This window comes from Tachysurus vachellii, chromosome 7 (assembly GCF_030014155.1).
Source record: "Tachysurus vachellii isolate PV-2020 chromosome 7, HZAU_Pvac_v1, whole genome shotgun sequence".
In the NCBI taxonomy this organism is placed as follows: Eukaryota; Metazoa; Chordata; class Actinopteri; order Siluriformes; family Bagridae; genus Tachysurus; species Tachysurus vachellii.
This window is the reverse complement of record NC_083466.1, coordinates 26,120,829-26,148,021: the sequence shown is the minus strand read 5'-3', so window position 1 is coordinate 26,148,021 and position 27,193 is coordinate 26,120,829. Positions and strand designations below refer to the sequence as shown.

The following is a 27,193-nucleotide window of genomic DNA, read 5'->3' as shown; positions in this document are numbered from 1 at the left end:
ATAGTTATATTATCTGTTATCTTGTGTATGCATTGCTTTGTCTTTGTGTCGATATTATTAGAAATGTTTTGAATTTTCAGTAACAAATTAAAGAAAAAAACAACTGTTTATAATTTTTTTTTTATTATTTACTTAAAATTGTTTCTTTCTTTCTTTCTTTCATCCATGTATATTTTTTCCTTTTATTCAATTCAAAAAATATATATTTTTATTTATTTATTTATTTATTGAATACGGGGACCCGAGTTAGTTCGGATAAGCGGTAGAAAATGAATGAAAAAAAATGATGAATGAATTTATTGAATAAGTTAATTAAGTAATTAATTAATTGTGCAATTTTTTTTATGCAATTGTGCAATTTTTAAAACAATTCTTTTTATTGGGGGGCACGGTGGCTTAGTGGTTAGCACGTTCGGCTCACACCTCCGGGGTTGGGGGTTCGATTCCCGCCTCCACCTTGTGTGTGTGGAGTTTGAATGTTCTCCCCGTTCCTCGGGGGTTTCCTCCGGGTACTCCGGTTTCCTCCCCCGGTCCAAAGACATGCATGGTAGGTTGATTGGCATCTCTGGAAAATTGTCCGTAGTGTGTGATTGCGTGAGTGAATGAGAGAGTGTGTGTGTGTGTGTGTGTGTGTGTGTGTGTGTGTGTGTGTGTGTGTGTGTGTGAACTGTGATGGGTTGGCACTCCGTCCAGGGTGTATCCTGCCTTGATGCCCGATGACGCCTGAGATAGGCACAGGCTCCCCGGGACCCGAGATAGTTCGGATAAGCGGTAGAAAATGAATGAATGAATGAATTCTTTTTATTTATTAACATTTTTTATTATTTATTTATATTTATTTATATATAACATTATTTATTTATTTAATAAATTCATTCCTTTTTAAAGGGGTTAAATGAGATAAATAACAATTGCAATTCTTTCTTTTACTGACGTTTTACATCGTAAAGTATGTTTTTTAAAATTATGTAATTAAAAATCGTTACTCAAAATTGTTGTTTGCGTCATAAACATCAGACAGGAATCTTTCAGAATCAAAATCAGAATGATGACATCGTTTATTACATAAAGGCTGTTAAAGTCAGAAATAATGTGCAGAGACTCTGCTGCCTTGTGTGCATTAAAACAAACGTTTTCTTGGAAATATCTGTCCACAATAATTCAATATTCTCTAAAAAAAAATATGTAAAGAAGAAGAAGAGTTTAAATGACGACTCCTGGTGTGTTTTTCAGCAGACGGTTAAAGTGCAGGATCCTTCGGTGAGGCAGAAATCTAGTTTTTCAGGAATGTTTTAAAACTCCTGGAATGACAGCTGTAACGCTGTGAGGAGGTGCATTTCTTCTTCCTCACTTTCGTTCTGTAAGAACAACACAAGAGTCAAACACGTGTACGTGTGTGTGTGTGTGTGTGTGTGTGTGTGTGTGTGTGTGTGTGTGTGTGTGTTGTAGACATTCATATAGCATGCATCCTGATGGTGTGGTTTAATTAAGCAAAGTTGATTAAATCAATATAACAGAACATCCTGAAGGTTTAACAGAATTTCCTCCTGTTTTTATCGTGTCCACGTTGATGACTGAACGTCTTTATCGCGTCTCACTCCACACTGGTGTTAATATGAAGCTCATCTAAAAGTAAACACTCAGGACTTTAAGGATTTCTAGTGTTTCATCACTATTTCTGCTTTTTCTCTACAATACTAGGAGCCATACTGTATATTGATAGAAAAGTTCTTTTCTCCACACAGATGTTTGTATCTTGATATCAAACCAATTTCTGCTCTCTGAGACGCTCCAAGCGTTTGTTCATCTAAAAAAGCAGCTCGGATTTATCTTCGACACTAAAACACACCTCTCACGCTGAAATATAACAGAGTCCTGATTTATTTTACATCAGACTCACAGACACAACATCAGACCTTTGTTTACGCTGATTGAAAACGTCCCATGAGTCTATTATCATTTAATGTTGTTGATGCCACACAGCAAGTGAGTTGTTGTTCTCACTAACGCTTTTAACAGTCACTTCCTCACCATTACCTCGTTTTTTTTTGTTATTTTTTAAGTTAATAAGACAAAGTTTACGTCAGACATGAGAATGGTCTTAAAGGTGCATTAATGTTGAAGTTCTTGCTGGATAATATCATCTAAAGTCAAAGTAATGCTTCAGAGAAGATCGTGAGAACTGGAGGAGAAGTGAAATTGAGATAAATAGAAAGTAAATCTAGATTTAATTATATTTTTTATTATATATATTATAATAATTTACCATGTAGCTGCTGTAGCTGAACCTGTGTCTGCGCACCAGATGGCCAATAAAGTTCCTGCTGGTGTAGTCGGGGATCCCCCAAGGCATCCGTACACAGATCGGACACACCTTCAGATAGAGCAAGGGTCGGGTTAATCACTTGCTGTACGGCAGAAACGTTATACCACCGAGCTGACTTCATCTTTAAGACTCTTGAAAGGAACCCGTGGTTTTGAACCTCTTCAGCAGAAATTCCACTTATCATTTACAGAACATATGAAGGAGATATTTGGGGTTGTTTAAAAGATCTCTAAAGGGTGATGAAAGATCTCCAGATGAAGTAGTTTGGTGGAAGATCTTTAGATAACTTAGTGTGGTGAAAGATGTCTAGAAAAAAATTGTCTGGGTGTGTGATACACCAATTTGTCAAAAGATAAACGAGTTTGAAGGAAGAATCAGCTTGGTAAAAGATCGTAAATGAAAGAGAAACAAGATCTGATGAAAGAGCTGTAGATAAATTAGTTTGGTGGGAGATCTCCATATCTCTAGATTAATTACTTTGATGAAGATCGCTGGATAAATTACATTGGTGGACGAGCTCAGGATGAATTATTCTGGCAGTAGATCTCTCGATCAATTATTTGATGAAAGAGCACTAGATTAAAACGTTTGGTGGAAGATGTCCAGATAAGTAATATGGAAGATCTCTAGGTAAATTAACTTGGTAAAAGAGCTCTAGATAATTACTGTAGCATGACAGAAGATCTATAGGTAAATGTTTGATGAAAGAGCCCCAGATAAATTAGTCAGATTACCTGGAAGCTCTCCAGATAAATTGGTCTGATGGAAGATCGCTAGATAAATCAGATTGGTGGACAAGCTCAAGATAAATTAGTTTCATGATAATTCTATGAATACATTAGTTCTTTGAAGATCTCTAGATTAATTCTTTTAACAGATCTCTAGATGAATTCGTTTAACAGAAGATCTCTAGATGAATTCATTTAACACAAGATCTCTAGATTAATTCGTTTAACAGATCTCTAGATGAATTCGTTTAACAGAAGATCTCTAGATGAATTCGTTTAACAGAAGATCTCTAGATGAATTCATTTAACAGAAGATCTCTAGATTAATTCGTTTAACAAAAGATCTCTAGATTAATTCATTTAACAGAAGATCTCTAGATTAATTTGTTTAACAGAAGATCTCTAGATTAATTTGTTTAACAGAAGATCTCTAGATTAATTTGTTTAACAGAAGATCTCTAGATGAATTCATTTAACAGAAGATCTCTAGATTAATTCGTTTAACAAAAGATCTCTAGATTAATTCATTTAACAGAAGATCTCTAGATTAATTCGTTTAACAGAAGATCTCTAGATGAATTCATTTAACACAAGATCTCTAGATTAATTTGTTTAACAGAAGATCTCTAGATTAATTCGTTTAACAGAAGATCTCTAGATGAATTCATTTAACAGAAGATCTCTAGATTAATTCCTTTAACAGAAGATCTCTAGATGAATTAGTTTGTTGGAAACTCTCTATATAATCTATTCTGGTGGAAGATCTCCAGATAAATTATTCTTGTTGAAGATCTCTAGATGAATTAGTTTGTTGGAAACTCTCTATATAATCTATTCTGGTGGAAGATCTCCAGATAAATTATTCTTGTTGAAGATCTCTAGATGAATTAGTTTAACAGAAGATCTGAGTCTGTCAGAAGAAGGTATGATGCTGTGGATCTTACGATTGGAGTCTGGTCTTGATGATGTTGGCGCACACAGTGCTGCACCAGGGCCATGTCACTGAGGTCCATGAGTGAGCAGTAAGGACACGTGTACACTCTTCCTGCACTGGACACACACAGAGAGGCACAAAAACAATCAGGAGAACAGAATTACTACAGCTGTGTCCTTAATGCTTCCATTAACCATTAACTGGAGATAAGATGGTCTCCCAGAGCAGAAGTTAATCTGTAATACAAAACTTTAATACAAAACTCAAAACATGTTCAACTAGAAGTTATTGTTGAATATTATTATTGATGTAATAATAATAATAATAATAATAATAATAATAATAATAATAATCTCACTCATTTTCTACCGCTTATCCGAACTACCTCGGGTCACGGGGAGCCTGTGCCTATCTCAGGCGTCATCGGGCATCAAGGCAGGATACACCCTGGACGGAGTGCTAACCCATCGCAGGAACACACACACACACACACACACTCTCTCTCATTCACTCACACAATCACACACTACAGACAATTTTCCAGAGATGCCAATCAACCTACCATGCATGTCTTTGGACCGGGGGAGGAAACCGGAGTACCCGGAGGAAACCCCCGAGGCACGGGGAGAACATGCAAACTCCACACACACAAGGCGGAGGCGGGAATCGAACCCCAACCCTGGAGGTGTGAGGCGAACGTGCTAACCACTAAGCCACCGTGCCCCCCTAATCCTAATAATAATAATAATAATAATAATAATAATAATAATAATAGTGGGGCAAACTATCACACACACACACTTACTTAACGAAAGTAAAGCACTACTGGACCCCACTTACTGTCTTTGAAGACATCTAGAGGAACCGGGTGTCTACATAAATCTCACAGCATCATCAGTGACACCTCTCATCCAGCCCATAAGCTGTTTACCCTCCTAGAGGTTCAGATGTCTGCAGTAAAAGACTAGCAGGCTAAGGAACAACTTTAACCCCACAGCAGTCTCCTTACTGAAGTCTTCAAACTCAATAGCTCAGTAGCTCAGAAAAATGACCCTGATGAAACCCTCAGAACATTAATATATCACTGTATATAATCTCTATTTATGTACATTATATGTATATTTATTTATATATATATATATATATATATATATATATATATATATATATATATATATATATATATATATATATATATGTACATATATCTGTTAGGTACTAACTGCATTTCATTGCTTTGTACTCATGTGCAATAACAAAATAAAGTCTAATCTAATCTAATCTACTGTATGCATGTTGATTGGACAGTATGTGTTTATGTACTTTCAGCTTCCCCTAAGTTTATATTAGCAGGTTAATGTGGTGATGAGTTTGTAAGCATTAACACACCTGTTAGAAGCTGTAGGAATGGAGATGTTACTGATAAACACACTGCTTTCCGGTATGTTAGGAAGAGTTTGGGCAGGAAGCGGAAGTGTGGGTTCACGGATTGGACCAAACTCCTCGATATACTTCCTGCAGGATCTGTAGTGGAGCCTCATCTTACTGAGGAATTTCTGTAAAGATAAAGACCTCATCATAGATAACACCTTTTTTTAAAGGTTTGCCTCGTATTGTGTGTTTGTGTGTGTATGTGTGTGTGTTTGTGTGTGTGTGTTTGTGTGTGTGTATGTATGTGTATGTATGTGTATGTGTATGTGTGTGTGTGTGTGTGTGTGTATGTGTGTGTATGTGTATGTGTGTTTGTGTGTGTATGTGTATGTGTGTGTGTATGTGTGTATGTGTGTGTGTGTGTGTGTGTATGTGTGTGTGTGTGTGTTTGTGTGTATGTGTATGTGTGTTTGTGTGTGTATATGTGTGTTTGTATGTGTATGTGTGTTTGTGTATGTGTGTATGTGTGTGTATGTTTGTGTGTGTATGTGTGTGTGTGTGTGTGGGTATGTGTATGTGTATGTGTTTGTGTGTGTGTGTGTGTGTGAATGTGTGTGAATGTGTGTGTTTGTGTGGGTATGCGTATGTGTGTGTGAATGTGTGTGTTTGTGTGGGTATGTGTGTTTGTATGTGTGTGCCCTGATCACGTGACTGTGATGATTGAAATGAAACACGTAGGCAGAAACTCCAGGACTTTCCCATGTTTAGTAAATAAAAGTGAAACAAAAAGAGAAACGCCACCACCTGCTGGAGACCTTAGGAAATGCAGCACAGGACGGAGTCTTGTGTATTTTTCCAGTAATAATAATAATAATAATAATAATAATAATAATAATAATAATGATCTTGCACATGGCATTTTAAAAAAATCATACCTTGATGTTTAACCAAAATAATAAAAAAATCTTATATAAATAAGAGAAGTAAACCTCTTTTCCACATGCTCTGCACTTTCCTTTCTTCTCCCTCATCCTCTGTGTGACGTCAGTGGCCCTCTGCTCTCTCTGAGACACGGGGCTCCGACACAGCGGGCACTGAGGGCCCTGACTTCTCACCGCCATCTGAAAACAGCTCCTACAGAACCTGGAGATGGAAATCAGCTCGAGTTAGTGTTAAAATCTCCTAATCTCTGATTATTTAAGTCTAAGGCTTGTGTATCTGGCTTCCACTCACACATGCTGACAGTTCTTGGTGCGGATGGGCATTTTCAAAACCTCCTGACAGATGGGGCAGTCGTAGTCCTCCTCTGTGTCTGAATCGATGTCTGCTGTTGGAGAAGCTTCAATCAAGGCCATGTTTAATTCTGACGAGTTTCCCATGAATTCAGACTCCTGCTGAGGAACCGAGATGTATGTTCAATTTTATTTCTATAAAAGATAAAACTCTACACGTTGTCACAGAGCAGCTGTACAAATAAAAACAAAATAAAATAAAAATGTAGATTTGGAGAGACTCAGAGTAAGAGAGCCAGAGTCAGAGAGTCAGAGTCAGAGAGTCAAAGTCAGACAATCAGAGAGTCAAAGTCAAAGAGTCAGAGTCAGAGTAAGCGAGTCAGACAGTCGGAGTCAGAGAGTCAAAATCAAAGAGTCAGAGAGTCAGAGTAAGAGAGTAAGACAGTCAGAGAGTCAGACTAAGAGATCCAGAGTCAGAGAGTCAGAGCCAAAGAGTCAGAGTCAGAGAGTCAGAGTAAGAGAGTCAGACAGTCAGAGAGTCTGAGTCAGAGAGTCAGAGTAAGAGAGTAAGACAGTCAGAGTCAGAGACTCGGACTAAGAGAGCCAGTGTCAGAGAGTCAGACAGTCAGAGAGTCAAAGTCAAAGAGTCAGAGAGTCAGAGTAAGAGAGTAAGAGTCAAAGAGACAGCTTTATTGTCACTTCTCCTATAGGTACAGGACAGAGGACTGAAATTGCGTTTCTCTCAGTCCTACGGTGCAGAAACTGGAAAAAGAAAACGATAAACACATGTTTACACACTAGATATCTATATACAAATATAATATTTGTATTATATTATATTTAAATATAAATAAGCGTGCATTATACATGTCTAATATATACATACATACATGTATGCCTAAGGTATTTTAAAATATATATAATATATTTATTTTCTATATTTATAAACGTATTTTATATATAAAAAGCCAGAGGAGACAGCGGTGAGGAAAAACGCCCTCATATTCAAATTAAACCACTGCAACACAGAGGCATTGTGGGAAATTGAGTCAGAATGTGACTTTAGCTAAAACATGAGATCTATGAAGTGTGTGAACAATGTGTTCGAGGTTTACTACAATTTACTAGCCTTATGTTATCTTAGAAATGTAAACGGCGTAAATGTGCACATGTAAATCAGAATAATATTTAAGATTTAATAAGTTAAAGCTTCCTTTAAAATAATAACAACAACAGACAGATGAATATAAGGCAGTAGGGAGTGTCTTCTGTATGTAAGTGTACCTGAGGAAGAGTACAAACATTTTCACTTGTGTTCAGAGGTTTAGTAATTATAAACACCACAGTACAGAGTTCAGTACATTCCACTGCTAAAAATACTCTCACGTCATGTCACCTGCCTCAAGATGAATACAAAAGCACTTTAAGCTGACACACACACACACACACACACACACATATAAACATACATACATACACACATATACACACACACATACACACACACACACACACACATATATACACACACACATATATACACACACACATATATACACACACACACACATATAAACATACACACACACACACACACACATATAAACATACATACACACACACACATACATACACACACACACACACACACACACACACACACATATACACATACACACATACACATACACACATACGCACAAACACACACATATAAACATACATACATACACACACACACACACAAACATACATACCCACACATACATACATACTGTACATAGATACATACACACATACATACATACAAACATACATTAGATACACACACATACACATACACGCACAAACACACATATAAACATACATACATACACACACACACACCTACACACACACACACCTATACACATACACACACACATAAACATACAAACATACATACACACAAACATACATTAGACACACACACACACACACACACACACACACACACACACACACAAACACTTCCACCTCTCATCTTTATTAAAACCACCACAGACTTGTCTGAATAATACAATCCCATTTCCACTGATTCCGTCTTAATGTAAAGGTGTAAAAATCACTTACACTGAATGAAGTCTCTCCCTCAGGTTGGGAGACGAATCTCTGAGACAAACTCTTTAAAGCTCTACTGTGTGTTTGTGAGATGAACGAGTTCTCAGTTGCTGCTTGACTTTCACTTTCTTTCTCAATTTGACTAGCAGTGGAAATCACCCTTTTACACCCACATCCCTCGGCTAGGCAGGAAGTGCTGGATTTTTCACTGATCCTGTTTGAATATCCTGACTTCCTCGTTTTTTTTACTATTGTTTTAGGTTCGTAATGCAGTACTAGGAGACACGTCAGTTTAATATCTCAAGATTGAAAATCAAGATAAAGCTGTAGCTGACGTGTTACATGATCATCAATCACAAGCGAGTCAGGGAGTCAGGGAGTCGCATTATGGAGTCATGGAGTCAGGGAGTCGCATTATGGAGTCAGGACATCAGGGAGTCGCATTAGGGAGTCATGGAGTCAGGGAATTAGGGAGTCACATCAGGGAGTCGCATCAGGGAATCAAGGAGTCATGGAGTCTGGGAATTAGGAAGTCGCATCAGGGAATCAGGGAGCCGCATCAGGGAGTCATGGATTCAAGGAGTCGCATCAGGGAGTCGCATCAGACAATCAGGGAGTTATGGAGTCTGGGAATTAGGGAGTCGCATCAGAGAATCGCCTCAGGGAGTCAGATAGTCAGGGAATCGCATCAGGGAGTCATAGAGTCAGGGAATCAGTACGTCAGGGAGTCACATCCAGGATCCAGGGAGTCGCATCATGGAGTCCCAAAATCAGGGAGTTGCATCATGGAGTCCAGAAATCATGAATCAGAGAGTCACCTACAAGGTTCGATTCACTTAATTCAAAAGCTAGATTTTGATTATGTGATTTTTTTTGCCATCATCACCTCAGGCTTGCCCATTAGGCATAAATGGTAACTTGATTTTAAAACTTCTCATTTTTATTCCATTTTTATGCTTCTGTAAAGCCTCTTTGAGACAACGTCCATTATTAAAAGCGCTACACAAATAAATTGAGCCGAATTAAAACTCGTCACTGCTTCACACCGCATCTCAACCCGTGTTCGAACAGGAAATCTGCAAAATCATTCAAATGATCGCAGTAATCATTTATAGCACAGATCAGTGGATAAAAGTTTATATTTATCAAATTTTATCATTTATCATTACAAAGCAATGACGTACAATGACGTAATTAGTGTAATGACTTAAAACAATTCCTTTGTTTATACCCATCATGGGAAAATGCCCTTTAAATAAGAAGAGAGACGATTAGTTTTTTCTCTTTTAATACCTTAAAAATACAGACATTACTCAATGACAGTTACAAAAATACACGATGCTGTAAATATAACATGATACAAGAAACATGAAGAATGTAAAATGAACAAGTGTTGGAAGACAAACCATTACACTCTGTGTTCCTGATGCACTCATACACACACTCGTGTCCCAGCACATGACATACAGAGGTTGGTTTATATCAAGACTCTTTTCTGTTCTAGCACCGAATGAACTTCCCCTAGATGTCCGAACAGCTGAGTCACAAACCATGGGTGGACACCTTCCTCTTCCTGAAGCACTTTTGTACCTCGCTCTGGTTAAGGATGTCTAACAAATACCTTCAGTTTAAATGTAAATGTAAATATGCAGCATAGATACGACTGACATTTTGCTAATAAAATCCAACAAGGCCTACTGTAGCTTCAGATAATTCTGTCCGGCTGTTATAAACATTTATATATTTCATGAATTGAATTTGAAGTTGATGAAGTTTCGTTAATGTAAATGAACGTCTCATAATTCCATTTAAATTCAGAAATTATTAATATTCAACAGTCATCAACAGTTTGCTTGTATATTTCCGTAAAAACAAGGCTCTGGGGGCTGGGGGGTGTTTCGGTGCCTTGCTCAAGGGCACCTCGGTCGTGGTATTGCCGGCCCCGAGACTCAAACCCACAACCTTAGGGTTAGGAATCAAACTCTCTAACCACTAGGCCACGACTTAGGCAAACTTCCAAAGCCAGGAATTTCTGCAGGGATTTACTTCAGCATAAATTCTCCAGATCCATTTAATGCAGATTTATGCTATACATGCAAAAGTATGTGCACCCCTGATCGTCACACCCATATATGGCTACTTCATCAAAACTTTATTTTTATTTATTTTTTTCAAACACAAAGTCTTATGCACATACAGCGTCGGGTGGTTAAAGTGTTACAGTTTCCCTTCACTGGAACTAAGAGCTCTTACACTTTTCCAGCATGACAATGCAGCTATGCACAAAGCACACAGCTCCATGGAGACATAGTGTGGAGGTTAACTTTGGATGGGAAGAACTCAAGAGCTCTGATTCTGACTCAACACCATTCATCAACTGGAACTGGAGTCTTCTTCAACGTCCCAACATTAGCGTCTGATCTCACTAATGCTTTCTGAGCTGAACGTACAGTACACCAATCCACACAGCCACGCTCCAACATCTAACGGAAAGCCTTCACAGAAGAGAAGAGTAGATCCATGTTCTAGTATAAAAAGAAGGAGCAGCTCTGTAGTAATACCCATGGGATTTTGGGATAGATCGTAAAAGGAGACAGGATGCTCTGGAGTACTCACACTTCTGACTATATAGTCTATTTCCTGAGCATTGAGTAGAAGTCTACAGTAATATTTTGTCTATTTATTAACATTGTTGAGCTTAATTTCTGAACACACTGGGGAAAATAATCACAAAAACAAAAAAAAAAAAAGAAAATCCATCTGAATTAAATGAATAAACGCTACACTTCAGCCAACCCTTGGATTCCCAAGTCGTTATGCTAAGATGTAAAAAGCACAACTTAACTTAGCAGAGATACGCTGTAAAGAATTTCCTGAGAATTTTAAAAACAAAACAAAAAACGGAGATAAAGTGTTTTGCGTTAATGTTTGTGTTGCTAATATTTCAGGATCATGTTTAGAAACAGGGTAAACAACTGTAACTGTTGTAATATTTCGCCAACATGATTATCAGGACACACAAAAAAAAAGACCACTTCAGCTCGAGGAGACTGTTAAAGGATTGGTGTAGAACTCTGGTGTATAACAAAACTGTGTGAAGGATTTGTATTAATATTCCTGTTGGAAGACAAGAACCCTTCGTTGTCCAAGTGCCTTTCACAATACGCTTAATCTCAGGGTTATAAAACTCTGCTCTGAAGAGGAACAGCTCAGCAGTGTTTACAGTGTTTACTCCATATCACGGTGCCGAACGTTACGGCTAGTTGCTTAGCAACAAACACTGAGTCAGAAGCTGAACAATGCACGAAAACCCCATTACCATACAAAAAACCTCACGTGTGAAAACCTCACTGAAGAAAAAAAAACGGCTCGAACATGGCGGAAGCGTGTGACGTAGCGAGACGGAAATACAGCACAGAGAAAAATTTAGAAGAAGTCAGGTGTCAACGAATGAACGGCTGGTCGACGACAAGACGGAATTAAAAACAAAACACAAAACAAAAGAAATTAAAAAAAAAAAAAAAAAAACAAGCTGTGAAAGATAATAAAACCTGCTCAGGTGCAGAACGACTGACCTGAACGTTTTTTCTCACTGAGATGAGATGAGACGGTATGTAAAGCGGTATGTAAAGCGGTCACGGGCTGGATTTATCCAGTCAGGGTTGTTGTTGAAGGAGCAAATGTGCAGATTAGGAGAGCCTGGGTTTAGGACTGTACAGTGTGAAACGTCAGCTTATGTAGAGACAGGATTCGTTGTTAATCCTAGGTAAAGTGCGAGCAGTGTGAAATCTCAAACTACGTAACCCAGGATTCTGTTTAAACAGAGTGTGTGTATTAACTGGTTAAGCTTGTCATTCAAACTCATTTTTATGCTCTGTTGTGTTCTTTAGAACCTCTCAGACGTTTTAAATTCAGCTAGGAAGATGAAAACTGGGTTTTGGAAGGATTCTTTAAGTCTTTGCTGGATAACTAAAGCTAAAGAATCTTTAACTTCCGAAAAGGAACAAATAGAAAAAGTTCTTAAAATAAACGTTTAAAATTTGTGTTAAATGAAAGAGAAAGATTTGTGTGTGTGAATCTGAAATATTGCATATACATCGCAGATTGCTGGTGAAATTTCTGTAAAAATATTCTGTAATATTCCGCAGCCCGTTAAATAAAAGTCTTAAGTATCATTTTAAAATCATCCGATCGATCTTTTTCCTTTGATTTTTTTGAAAATTCATGAAATAAAAGTGATACAGTGATTTCTTATTTTTTCCCCACTAAGATTTTTTTTATACAAAATTTTATACCAAAAAAAAAAAAAAAAATGATAATTATATGGTCTGGTTAAAGGATAAAAATATGTTTTTTGAAATAAAAAGAAAGAAAAAAGTAGAAAGAAAAGTAGAAATAAATAGAAAAGTCAAAGTGTTTCTACTCTTATTTCTATATAAAAAATCTCCACCTGGACTTTTACTTTAACTTGTTAAAGCTGACTCAGGACGCTGCTATACAGAGCGGTGTAGTCTTGAGACTTGAGCAGTATGTCGAGAAGCACATCTGCTTTAACAGAGTGCTCCAGGGCACGACATAGTTTTCCCACCGTGCAGCCTTGAAGACCTTCCTTCATCTTCCAGTGCTCCAGCATCTGGTGGACCTTCTCCGCCAGACCGTCACGTGAATAGTCGTGCTCGATGGCGTCAATCTCCACCTCGGTGAGGCCCAGCTTCCTGGAGCAGGCTTTCCACTTTCCACCTACGTTCTTGCGGACCAGCTCCAGATGTTCATCAGTTACGGCATGGTCTTCTACATGAGAACAAGAACAACAATAATAGCGATATGAATGTTTACTGTAAGGTGTTAAATGTAAACCCGGGACATTTTTTCATCAACTGGAAATGATTTTTATGAATGAATTTTGACTTTTTTTTTTTTTTTTTTTTAAATAAAAAGTATAAAAAGAAACAAAAATGATCCAAAATATCATGTAATCTGTCCAAATCAGAGGACAGACTTTAAATCATGTTTGTTGTAAACATGGTTTAAACAATACATGGTTTCAGGATATCAGAATTTTGCAATCTACAAAAAAAAAACCTGCAAAATTAACACAAAAATTAATCGATAACTTTTTACTTTTTTTTTTTTCAAAATAATGCAGATTTTCCCTTTTCTAGTCATTTTATATGTGTCTTAAATACTAGGAGTTTAAAAAAAAAAAGAATCATTTGCTTGCACCAATTCAAGCAGTTTTCCAAAATAAAACAAAAAACACAAAACAAAACAAAAAACAAAAAGATAAAACTAAAGCAACTTAAAATAATAGTCCACATAGATTTTTTTGCAGCTCATTCCATTGGAAGTTATTTCCTTAAGTGTTATTGTCTTATTTCAGTCAGTAACCAGCAGGAGAATTTGTCCCAAATTATTTTTTTTTTAATTCAGATTTTGTTTTTTTTGTATTCGAATTTTTCAAAGCGATACGAACAAATGCGTCTTTCATTCGCGTGCGTGGAACACGAGTGCAGCTCTAACAGAAAGTCATTACTGACACGTCTTAACTGCTAGGGGTTTAAAAGAAAAATCCCGTGCTTGCGATTTCACCAGTTTGAGTCGTTTTCTTTAAAAAGTAAAAACATAAAAAAAACTCAGATTTGGAAAAATTATGCAGCAAAAAGAGCAATTTTGGCCAGAACGATCACAAGGATAATTCTGAAATCACGAATAATTGGCAAATTAACAAGAACTGAATTGAAATTTTGTGAAGAATATTTTTTTCTGCAATAAACTAAAAGAGAAATTGTGAAAATGGCAGGTGTGTAAAACGCTATACATGTTTTAACACAATGAAAATGATTACAAAAAAAACAAACAAAAAAAATGTAATTTTTTTTTCTTGTATAGAATAAAAAAAGAATAGAAATCGAATAGAAATGAATAGAATTCAGTAAAAAAAAAGCAGGATGTTTGTGTGTGAAAGTGACTGACCGTACTTCACCAGCAGCTCTTTATACTTCATGATGCAGGACGACGTAGTAGAATGCGAGCTGAGAGACGAGGTGTCTACACTGCGGAAATTCATGGTGTTGTTGTTCCCGATCTGAATCCCACTGGCTTGACTGATGTACAGAGATCCACCTGAAAACAGCGTCAGGAAAAAAAAAAAAAAAAAAAAAAAACATCAAGCGTCACATTTTTTATCTTAATATCACAACATGTGCTGTAATATCGCAGTGTTTCATGTCAATTAAATATGATGTTTAACGGAAGTTATATCAGGGAGCATCGTATGGTGTTACGTAAGATGTTAATAAGGGAAAGTGGGCGGAGCTTGTTGATGAAGCTTCTGGGCTAATCATTAAAAAAAACTTCTATACATAGACTTCTGTATATAAGATTAAGATTTAGGGGAACTTAAAACTTTGCAATGATTTATAAGGTTTAATTTGAAAATTAATTTTTTTAATATTTAAAATGAAGATTTGAGAAATTGAGCATTGAAATTCTACATGAAATTTAAATTGAAAACTTTTTTTTTTTTTAAATATTCATGATTTTATTCATTATTTAGACATTTTGTAGAAGTTTTGAGAAATTTTGAGGTTTTGGTCAAATTCTGAAAATTTCATTCATGTCCTGAAATCTGCCCAAATTGGAATATGGTTTTCTGTAATATGTAACTTTGTAAACCTGGTATACAAAGTTGCACAAGAATTTCTCCAGGATTTTGTGATAGAAAAAATTGACACAAAATTTGAGCAAAATCTGTGATTTCTAAAAATGATTGCAGATTTTCTGAAGGTTTGGTTTGAGACTTGTTGTGTGACTTAATCACAACACGTGTTCAGTCATAGCCCTCTTTGAGTAGTTTGTGAAAAATTTGTGTAATTTTCCTCAGAAAATAAAAAAAAAAATCTCTGCAAGTTGCATCGCAAATTTCGGAAAAATTTGAGCATTTTAAATTTGGTAAATATTCTGCAATTTTGGAAAAGTTTATTTTAAATCATTTGAATTCTTCTACACACTGTTATCCATTGTGTGTGTGTGTGTGTGTGTGTGTACCTGTTTCAGTCTGAGGAGTGATCCCCGCTGCAGAGAAATCAGAAGGCCATGACTGCATGCGTTCAATGGGTTTATGCTGTTGACTCGGTCCACACTGCGAAGGCGACGCCGACAGCTGGTTTGTGTATTCCGGCCTGGTGAGAGCCTCATAAGGATTCAGATTTGGATTCGGATTCGGCTTGGACCAAGATTGCACTGAGGATACCGGCTGAGGAAAATCTCCACCCCAGATGGAGCTGGGGGAAGTCGGCAAGACCGGGTTATTATGGCAAGCAGGGAGGTAGGGCTGCTGCTCAGGGGTGTAGCTGCCTTCTTTGTGATATCTGAACTCTTGGTTCAGTTTCTGTTCCAGGTTCGGCGGTTCAGAAGGTTGGTCAGGGACGGCGTCCGCTTGAAAGTCACCCGAACCTGAGGTCATTAAACTCATCTCCTCCATGCTCGTTTCCACAGGCCCCAGGTCTGAACTCAGCAGAGGGGTAGGAGAGTCGCCGGAGCGTGGCCGAAAGGGTGGAGCCTCCAGTGCTGAAACAAAGAAATTAACACAATTACACAAGGGTGAAAAAGCTAAGATGCAGCAACAATGTACTAAATTAATGCTTTTTACCGATACGTTACCATTAAATCGACTTATAGGGCGTTTTCAATCAGTGTAAACAAACGTCTGATGTTGTGTCTGTGAGTCTGATCTAAAATGAGTCAGGACGTTGTTGTCTTTCAGTGTGAGACGTGTGTTTGTCCCGCTTTTAATAATCTTACACTTAGTCAATAATCTTAGACTTTAGATAAATTTGAGCTTCTTTTTAGATAAACAAACACTTGGAGCATCTCAGTAGCATCTCAGAAATGGATTTGATATCAACATTTACTTTGAAGGTACAAACATCTGTGTGGAAATTTTCTAGGAATATATGGCTCCTAGTATTCTAGATAAAAACAAACAGAAATACTGATCAAACACTACAAATTTGTGTCTACTTTCATATGAGCTTCATATCAACACCACTGTGTCACAGCATCATCGCCTTCTTCATCACCATCATGTTATTTCTTACTTACTACAAAACCAGTGGGTTAAATGGAGCAGTGACTTCTAACATACACTAGAGTTAAATGTTACGATTCGTCACGATGTTTGTTTGGAGTACGAATCAAAGTACCTGCAGCAGGAACTACCGGCTCTGTGGTCAGTGATTTTAACTTCTCCAGCAATGGACCTTCATACAAATCCTGCAGGACATGAATGTGAAGATGAAATAACATCCAGCTGAACCACAATGACCAATCTATAGAGTTTTATTTTTAACCACCTTCTCACTTAATAATCAGACTGAACAGTAATAATAAACTAACAGCATCAGTTCCTAACATTCAGTTATTATTATTTTGCATATGTACTTGCTTACTCTTATTTATTTATTTATTTATTTATTATATGGTCATTTACCAATTAGTTTATCTAGGTATTATTATTATTATTAGCATATGTACTTGCTTACTAAATTATTCATTTTGCTTACTTTTTATCTGTCCGTCTGTCTGTCTGTCTGTCTGTCTGTCTGTCTTCTCATAATTCTAAAACCAATAAATATTAACTAATTAATATTATGAACAGAAACTACGCTAATTCCTCTCCACTGCTTCTCTCTTTCTACCCATCCTGAGGCATCCAGAATTTTTAGCAGCTCTGAGTGTCTTCCGTGCCATGAAGTTTTTGGACCTCCACCGAGATGACGCCGACTCTGTAAGGATCCTGAGTCATCTAGAGATTTACCAGCTCCAGTTAGACTCTGCGATACTAAAGAGGAGCTGCCAACTCCATGTGGGCTTTTCCATCAATACAACATTTATCAGACTGTATATTTATAATCACACCTTCCAGTGTTACACATATGAGAATAATGAGGTTCCCCTTTGAGTCTGGTTCCTCTTATTATTCTTCCGTTACCATTCAATAGAGTTTTTCCTCCCCACAGTCACTTGAGTCACCTCAGACTTGCTCATTGGGGATAAATACAAATACATTTAAATATATCTAATATTAATCTTGAATTTTTGGTATTATATTAATCTTTATAATAAACTTTTGTTTTATGTCTGTGTTCTATAAATTTGTCTATAAATTTGAATTGAATTGAATAAATAGAGGGGATGCAAACTTTTGCACCCAAAAACACTTACTTTAAGGCCCTGCAAATCTCGCTCAATGTCAGAGTGCAGGTTCTTCTTATAGAAAGGCAAGAACGAGTCATAGCTCTCTGTAATAAAAAAAAAGAGAAAGAAAGAAAGAAAGAAAGAAAGAAAGAAAGAAAGAAAGGTAAGTAAAGTGGAATCTATCATTCAAAGAATTCTAACTCATCAATTTACACTTGTTTCATTTGATCCCAAAGTTTCATCAAAAAAAACAATAAAAAAAAAGTCAGAATTAACACTGATTCAGTTTTATTAAGCACACATCCCATAATATTCTGAACTGGTGTCCAATTCAATATGGTCTGTGGTGCAACCTGTCTAATCTCTGATCATTTTGATGATCTGAATAACTTCTCTCCTCTGCGGTAACAACGTGCCTTTAGAAGTGACATCACCTTTAAAACGAGGTCGTTTCTGAGGGTCATGATCCCAGCATTTCGTCATAAGGCTGATGATCTCTTTGGGTGAACTGCACGGAATAAGGCTTTCATCCGGACGGTCTCCTTTACGCACACACTGGCATACCTGGTCTTGACTAATAGCATCTGGAAAGAGAAGAACAAGATGATAGACAACAACAAAATAGAGCAGCAAATAAATACACAAAGCTGACCACGCTAGTCAAGAACAAATATGGTGGAAAGGCCTTTTACAGCCTCCATGATGGATCTGATGGTCAATCGGTTATACAGGAAGGGACTAACAAACCATCTACATGGTGCGCGTTGCTGTACAAACCGTTATACAAAGACTGAACCTAAAAATCCAAGATTATCTTCCAAATCTTAACCCAGACATGGTGTTGGTTTAATGCTAGTCTTACTATTGCTAAGATCTGGAGCTTTTTGCTTGGTTCTACAGGTTGTTGAGAAACTTAAGGAGATTTCATACACTAGACACTAATACGTAAGAATGAAGTGTTGCACTACAGTCATGAGGTCATGAGCTACGGGACGTGTAGGTTCACGGTGTCCTACGTGTGACATCACTCACTCTCGTAAGGCTCTCTACTGGTCAGAATGACCCACACCACAATGGCGAAGCTGTAAACGTCAGATTTTTCAGTAGAGCGAGTGTTGATGCTTTCCAGGTGCTCTGGAGCCATGTAGCACAACGTCCCGGCCGCCATCACACACGACTTCCTGCCTCCACGACTCTGTCTGCGTGACTCCTCCCTCGTCAGCCGACTCCACGTCTGACACGTGGCCAGACCGAGGTCTGCGATCTGACACCAAACACACAACAGGTTAGTCAGCCATTTCTAGGCTGTTTCTCTTTCTACACAATGATCGATTCAGTTGAACATCTCAGTGAAAATCTGTAGTAATTAAAATAAACGCTAAACATAAAGCTGTTCATCTGGAAGCCTGTAGAATTTTAATTAGAATTTTTTTTGTTGTTGTTGTTGTTCTCTGCTTTTCATAAAGTTTTACTTTGTCTCTTAAGACACACGCCTTTGCATTTACCATATATGGTATGCTAAATGTAATCACTTTATATTCATATTAAACACATATATTAATCACCTATTTAAAGCTTTCTCTCATAAATGCGTCGCTAATTTAGAAATCGAAAGTCAACGATCTTAAACGTTGCTGTACCTTTATATGAAAATTTTCGTCCACCAGGATGTTTTCTGGTTTCAGGTCCTTGTGAATCACTTGGTTGTCTGTTAGATAAACCATCCCCTCTAGGATCTCCAGGACGATCCTGCCTTTAATGGATACTGGAACATTCACCTGAAAGCAGCATTAAAACAAAAATGTATACCTGTGATCTAATCAGCCAATCACGTGGCTGCGGTGCAATGCAGATGCAGGTCAAGAGCTCAAGTTAATGTTCAGATCAAAGATCAGAATTAAGAAAAAGTCTGATCACTAAGACTGGAGGTTGGGATCAGATGGGTTGGTTTGAGTCTTTCAGAAACTGCTGATCTCTCAGATCACACACACAACACTCTCCAGCACAAAAAGCTGTGGCAACATCCTGTGAGCAGAAGATCTGCCGGTTGACACATCTTGTTTATGAAAGTAATCAGAGGCGAACTGACTGTTCTGAGCAGACAGGAAGTCTATAGTAACTCAAATCATCACTCTTTATAGCTGGGAGCAGAAAAGCGTCTCAGATATCACACCACATCACATCAAAGCTTGAGGTGGATGAGCTACACCAGCTACAAGACCACATCAGGTTCCTCTCAGGTTCCTGTCAGCTACGAACAGGAATCTGAGTCTATCAGGAGCTGGAAGTCTGGAATAAAAAGAGCAGGTGATTTTTGTTGTAGCTGGTGTAGCTCATCCACCTCAGACTTTGAGGTTTTGTGCATGCTGAGATGCTTTTCTTCTCCCCACAGCTGTAAAGACTGATGATATGAGTTACTATAGACTTACTGTCTGCTAAAAAAAAAAAAACACACACACTTTTCCACTGAAGTCACTCTTTTTTCTTTTTACTCCATTCTGTACAGTATAAACTCTAGAAACTGCTGTGTGTGAAAATCCCAGCAATTTCTGAAACAGACTCAAAGCAGCTCATCTGGCACCAACATCCATGATTAAAGTCTCTGAGATCACAGAGATTCAGTTTATCCTCCGATGGTTTATGATCCGTAACCAATCAAATCGTCAGTTCAGAATTCAGCATCATTTGTATGCTACGGAACACAGTTTTAGCGCCATAGCTATCTTTTGCTGATACACCGGATTAAGCTCACACAGAATGTGGCGTTTCTGTAATCATCCTGGATGTGGAACCACATCAAAGTCCAAAAACCCGGTAGGTTTCAGAAGTGCATAAGAAGTGCAATTTTTTTTCTTCTTTACCTTAAGTACATTTCTGTCTGAATTCTCTGCTGCTCATGCTACTGTTCCTAGCTAAGGTATGTAAAGCAGAGTGGAAAGTGCAGCACTGGAAACATCAGATGTTTAGAGATTAATGAGTTTAGCGTTCTCACTTTCTGCAGCATGACCAGCAGGTTGCCTTTAGGAATGAGCTCCATGACCAGAGAGTAGTCTCTTTCCTCCAGTATGACCCCCAGCAGCTTCACCACACGTTCATGGTTCAACCTGCTCATCAGACTTCCTTCCTCCAGCAGAGATGCTTTCTGCCTGCACGCACCACAAAACACATAACAAAGCCACTTATTTTTCTTGTGCATCGACCTGTACGTCAGTATGAAGTTCAAATAAAACCATCCATACTGATGCATAAAATCTGTTTTTTTTCTTTAAAAAACATTGTTTTTACATTTTAAATCTGGTTCCTTTACGGGTTTCGTCCTGGTATCGTAAAGCAGACACCCTTATCCAAAGCGGCTTACATTTTTATTTTATTGAATTGAATTAAATATAAAATATAATACAGAAATTGATTATTCAATTTAAGAAATAATTAATAAGACAATTTTTTTTTAATTTAACAAACAAAATGTTTTTCAGCTGGATTTTAGAATGATGTAATGATGACGGAGCAACCACACAAATCTTTTTGTTTTTTTTTTTTGTACTTTTGGTTCCCAATTCTGATTTTTGTTTCCACACACAATGTAATCGAGTGGTTGTTTGAGGAACAGGGGCAAAACTGTAGGAGTTAAAAAAGCAGCATAAGGGAAGTAAAACCTTTTACAGGTTGCTGACTTAAAGAAACATTTATGCTTACTTCACAGCGATGTTCGGTTCTTCTGAGATGAACGGATTTATCTCACTTTTTTGTTTCATATTGCTCTGACATGGTTTGTCCTGTGTTGTCTAATACAGACACACGAATACTCACTCGTTACGTGGTGGTCCTGTATAGACCGTCTTCTGCACCACATGTCCCAGAGTTTTGTGGTAGCACAAAAACACCTCCCCGAAGCCGCCGTAATCAAGACGCTCCTTCTTTATGAGGTCTGAGGTCTTCATGATGTCCAAGCTCGATGCCATGCTTTCACTGCTTAAAGAGACATGGGTCAAATCCCAAATGCTCCCTGCTCCCTGTGATCTATAGGTGCACTTTGTAGGGGATAAAAAAATATATATATAAAAAATTATAAAAATAAAATGTGAAAAAAACAAAACAAAACAAAATAAAAAATAAAAAAAAAATCACATAATAATAAAAATATTTGTTCTTAAATAAACAAATCATGTGACAATGAATAAATCACGAGAATTGTATGAAAGAATCACAAGTGGAAACTAGATTTGTAAAGTTCGTCGCGACAAACTTTGATGTTGGCTTTGACGATGCAAGTATTCGCAAAGGCCGGTGCTTTTTGGAGGCGAGTGGACATAAGGGTCAGTGTTACTATTGGAAGCAAGTAAACTGAAAGCTTGTTCATGTTGTGCAAATTCTTTATTTTCACGTGAGATCACGTGACGTCATCAGAATACCCGTGAGGAAGTTCCCCTCATTGTTCTGAGTGTTTTGATATGTCACATGTCCATGTTGTAAAATGTTTTTTGATTTTGCATATATTGGGGGCGGGGCTGCGGCACAACCGAAAGGCCAGTCGGTACACCAATTTAAAACTTTGTTCAGAGTATCACCCTAAAGGAGCTGGCCGAGTTTGGTGTAGATAGTTCAAAAGCTTGCCAAGTTATAAACCTCCAAAGTTTATAATGGGAGTCTATGGGAAAAAAGGCCACTTTGAGACCCAGTACTGGAAGTACCGGTACTCGGATCGCTTAGAAAAGTAATAGCAACAATCTTCAGACCAGGGTCTACAACATATCCGAATTTTGTGCATGTGGCTCGAAAGCTCTAGGAGAAGTTACTCTTGATAAATTTTTGTCTAAGCTTAAATAGGAAAACAGAATGTTGGCTTCTACAAAGCAACATAATAAACAAATAACCAAAAAGAATCGAATGTCAAACAATGAATCGCGTGAAAAGAATCAAATGAAAACAAACTAAGGTGCAAACAATCATTTATAAGTAAATAAATAAATAAATCACGTGAGGGGGAAAAAGTGAAATCAAATAAAAAATAAATGAAGAAAAAAATAAATCACATGTGGAAAACAAATAGTGTGAAACAGAAGGCTATGAATATGATAGTAATAAAAAAAAAAAAAAACAATCGTATGGAAAAACAAGCACATAAGAACATAAACGCATGTGAACAAGATGGGGACCATACCGCACGTGTCAAAACCACGTGTAAAATTATAATATGAAAGATATAATATATACAACTAATAATATAATTCATGTTATTGTAATAATTGAGTACATTTTTTGGCTAACTTGTACTTTTAGAGTATATTTAAAAGTGTGTACTTTTCCTCAAGTACATGATAGTGGAAAAAAAAAACATTATATTTATTTTTTATCTTTACATTAACATTTTGTTTTATGTTTATGTTCTGTAAAGCTGCTTTAAGACAATGTACATTGTTAAAAGTGCTATACAAATAAATTTGAATTAGCTAACTAGATTTGTACAGTTCGTGGTGACAAACTTTGATGTTGGCTTTGATGATGCAAGTATTTGCGAAGACCGGTGCTTTTTGGAGGCGAGTGGACATAAGGGTCAGTGTTACTTTTGGAAGCAAGTATACAGAAAGCTAGGGTGCCAAAACATTTGGAGGTAAGTGGAGACAAGCATGTGACGTCATCAGAATACTCTTGAGGAAGTTCCCCACATTGGGCTGAGTGTTTTAATATGTCACATGCCCATGTTGTAAAAAGTTTTTTGATTTTTCATATTTTGGGGGCGGGGCTGCGGCACAACCAAAAGGCCAGTCAGTAAACTTTGTTCAGAGTATCACCCTAAAGGAGCTGGCCGAGTTTGGTGTAGATATTTCGAAAGCTTGCCGAGTTATAAACCTCCAAAGTTTATAATGGGAGTCTATGGGGGAAAAAGGCCACTTTGAGAGCCGGTACCGGAAGTACTGGTACTCAGATCGCTTAGAAAAGTAATAGCAACAAACTTCAGACCAGGGTCTACAACATATCCGAATTTGGTGCATGTGGCTCAAAAGCCCTAGGAGGAGTTACTCTTGATAAATTTTTGTCTAGGCTTAAATAGGAAAACAGAATGTTGGCTTCTACAAAGCGACATAATTAAGTATTTTTTTTTTCAATGGTACTTTTTTAATCTTAATTAAGTAACTGTTAAGATTGTTACTTTTACTTGAGTAAATATTTCTAAAAATACTTGTACTTTTACTTGACTACAGATTGTGGATACTCTCCACACCTCTGGTTATTATAGACCCTGTGTAGAGCAAACCTGTTCGCATTGTGACGCAGTAATGTGTGTTTATGTGTGTGTGAGTGAGTGAGTGCATGTGTGTATGTATGTATGTGTGCATGTATGTGAGTGTGTGTGTCTATATAAGTGTGTATGAGTGTGTGTATGCGTGTATGTGTACGAGTGTGTATATGGGTGTGTATGTGTCTAGAAGTGTGTGTGTTTGTGTATTTGTATGTGTGTGTATGAGTGTGTATGTGTATATGAGTGTGTATTTGTATGTGTGTATGAGTGTGTATGTGTATGTATGTGTACGTATGTGTATGTATATGTATGTGTATATATGCGTGTGTGTGTGTATGTGTCTGTGTGTATATGTATGTGTGTGTTTGAGTGAGTCATATCTTGGAGAGTCCAATGCGGAAGTAGAAATCGGTCTCCTCTCAGTAAAAGTCAGACAAATAAAATAATCGGATTATGTGCTTAAAGTTTATAATAACACGGATATAATAACGTGTATAAAAGCGGAACAAAACTGTAGTGTAATAAATGAAATCTGGAGTTTGTTTGTTTGTTTGTTTGTTTGTTTTTAAGCGCACAGACTCATGTTTCATGAATTTAATATTGATTTAACTAAACAAATGCTCTAAAGGTCATTAGATGTGTTTTCGTCTTCCAGATGCTCACAGACAGCTGTTTATCTGAAACATAAACCACTTCCTAACATAAACCAGTAGTTATCTTATTTTCCCATCACACACACACACACACACACATTCTGAAGCCAAAAACACATTCAGAAATAATCCAGTGTAGAATTGTGCTAGTGTTCATTAGACTATACTCACCGACGCGCATTGTATCCTAATGTCAGTTCCTGTAGAATTTATTTCCGGATTGTAGAAACATTAAGCGTTATAAGCATCCTAAATGAAAGTTAATACACTCCTCCCTCCATCCAGACAAAAACAATCGACTCCAGAGCACTGATTTGACTTTTTTTACACTGCAAGTCACTACAGGGTGATTTTATATGTTTGAGAGGAGAATCGTTTTTATTATTGTATATATATATATATATATACACACACACATATATTATTACAAAAACTGTTTTGATTAAAAATAATACTGCCTCAGGTACCACTGCTACTGATGATATTTCTACAACAGAAATAACAAACTACTGCTATACTACTAATACTGCTGCAACTACAACAACAAACTACTGCTATACTACTAATACTGCTGCAACTACAACAACAAACTACTGCTATACTACTAATACTGCTGCAACTACAACAACAAACTACTGCTATACTACTAATACTGCTGCAACTACAACAACAAACTACTGCTATACTACTAATACTGCTGCAACTACAACAACAAACTACTGCTATACTACTAATACTGCTGCAACTACAACAACAAACTACTGCTATACTACTAATACTGCTGCAACTACAACAACAAACTACTGCTATACTACTAATACTGCTGCAACTACAACAACAAACTACTGCTATACTACTAATACTGCTGCAACTACAACAACAAACTACTGCTATACTAATAATACTGGTGCAACTACAACAACAAACTACTGCTATACTACTAATACTGGTGCAACTACAACCACAAACTACTGCTATACTACTAATACTGGTGCAACTACAACAACAAACTACTGCTATACTACTAATACTGGTGCAACTACAAAAACAAACTACTGCTATACTACTAATACTGGTGCAACTACAAAAACAAACTACTGCTATACTACTAATACTGGTGCAACTACAAAAACAAACTACTGCTATACTAATAATACTGGTGCAACTACAACAACAAACTACTGCTATACTACTAATACTGGTGCAACTACAACAACAAACTACTGCTATACTACTAATACTGCTGCAACTACAACAACAAACTACTGCTATACTACTAATACTGGTGCAACTACAACCACAAACTACTGCTATACTACTAATACTGCTGCAACTACAACAACAAACTACTGCTATACTACTAATACTGCTGCAACTACAACAACAAACTACTGCTATACTACTAATACTGCTGCAACTACAACAACAAACTACTGCTATACTACTAATACTGCTGCAACTACAACAACAAACTACTGCTATACTACTAATACTGCTGCAACTACAACAACAAACTACTGCTATACTACTAATACTGCTGCAACTACAACAACAAACTACTGCTATACTACTAATACTGCTGCAACTACAACAACAAACTACTGCTATACTACTAATACTGCTGCAACTACAACAACAAACTACTGCTATACTACTAATACTGCTGCAACTACAACAACAAACTACTGCTATACTACTAATACTGCTGCAACTACAACAACAAACTACTGCTATACTACTAATACTGCTGCAACTACAACAACAAACTACTGCTATACTACTAATACTGCTGCAACTACAACAACAAACTACTGCTATACTAATAATACTGGTGCAACTACAACAACAAACTACTGCTATACTACTAATACTGGTGCAACTACAACCACAAACTACTGCTATACTACTAATACTGGTGCAACTACAACAACAAACTACTGCTATACTACTAATACTGGTGCAACTACAAAAACAAACTACTGCTATACTACTAATACTGGTGCAACTACAAAAACAAACTACTGCTATACTACTAATACTGGTGCAACTACAAAAACAAACTACTGCTATACTAATAATACTGGTGCAACTACAACAACAAACTACTGCTATACTACTAATACTGGTGCAACTACAACAACAAACTACTGCTATACTACTAATACTGCTGCAACTACAACAACAAACTACTGCTATACTACTAATACTGGTGCAACTACAACCACAAACTACTGCTATACTACTAATACTGGTGCAACTACAACAACAAACTACTGCTATACTACTAATACTGGTGCAACTACAAAAACAAACTACTGCTATACTACTGATACTGGTGCAACTACAAAAACAAACTACTGCTATACTACTGATACTGGTGCAACTACAAAAACAAACTACTGCTATACTA

The 27,193-nt window shown here is 37.0% G+C and overlaps 2 protein-coding genes across 3 annotated transcripts; both read right to left on the bottom strand.

The window, feature by feature from the left end:
- Positions 1–881: 881 nt before the first annotated feature.
- LOC132849000 (E3 ubiquitin-protein ligase RNF138-like) lies at positions 882–8,810 on the bottom strand. Its single transcript, XM_060875162.1, has 7 exons — positions 8,704–8,810; positions 6,593–6,750; positions 6,349–6,502; positions 5,378–5,544; positions 3,999–4,104; positions 2,267–2,374; positions 882–1,358 (listed from the first exon to the last, which is right to left on the bottom strand). The coding sequence occupies exons 2-7, from the start codon at positions 6,736–6,738 to the stop codon at positions 1,293–1,295; spliced, it is 747 nt and encodes a 248-aa protein (XP_060731145.1). The 5' UTR covers positions 6,739–6,750; positions 8,704–8,810; the 3' UTR covers positions 882–1,292.
- A 1,152-nt stretch (positions 8,811–9,962) lies between these two features.
- On the bottom strand, positions 9,963–25,088 carry ripk1l (receptor (TNFRSF)-interacting serine-threonine kinase 1, like). Of its 2 annotated transcripts, none has more exons than XM_060875160.1 (11): positions 24,955–25,088; positions 21,700–21,920; positions 20,882–21,035; positions 19,530–19,667; positions 18,922–19,153; positions 18,324–18,473; positions 17,917–17,993; positions 16,896–16,965; positions 15,739–16,260; positions 14,665–14,814; positions 9,963–13,482 (listed from the first exon to the last, which is right to left on the bottom strand). In XM_060875160.1, exons 2-11 carry the CDS (start codon positions 21,849–21,851, stop codon positions 13,163–13,165), a joined length of 1,965 nt encoding a protein of 654 aa, XP_060731143.1. In that variant the 5' UTR covers positions 21,852–21,920; positions 24,955–25,088; the 3' UTR covers positions 9,963–13,162. The 2 variants fall into 2 exon arrangements, with proteins under 2 accessions (XP_060731143.1, XP_060731144.1); XM_060875161.1 differs by having other exon boundaries at positions 21,700–21,858; positions 24,955–25,037.
- Positions 25,089–27,193: the final 2,105 nt, after the last annotated feature.

Bases quoted from the DNA above. Each gene is read 5' to 3' on its own strand.
- LOC132849000 (XM_060875162.1), bottom strand. From the start codon at position 6,738: ATGGGAAACTCGTCAGAATTAAACATGGCCTTGATTGAAGCTTCTCCA. The intron at 4,105-5,377 runs GTGTGTTAATGC...GTGTGTGTCCAG, and splicing joins ATTCCTACAGCTTCTAACAG to TGCAGGAAGAGTGTACACGT. The intron at 1,359-2,266 runs GTAAATTATTAT...TTGTTCTTACAG, and splicing joins TCAGCTACAGCAGCTACATG to AACGAAAGTGAGGAAGAAGA.
- ripk1l (XM_060875160.1), bottom strand. From the start codon at position 21,851: ATGGCATCGAGCTTGGACATCATGAAGACCTCAGACCTCATAAAGAAG. The intron at 19,668-20,881 runs GTGAGAACGCTA...TGCTGCTTTCAG, and splicing joins TGCTGGTCATGCTGCAGAAA to GTGAATGTTCCAGTATCCAT. The intron at 13,483-14,664 runs GTCAGTCACTTT...GTTCTCATGTAG, and splicing joins AGAGCTGCTGGTGAAGTACG to AAGACCATGCCGTAACTGAT.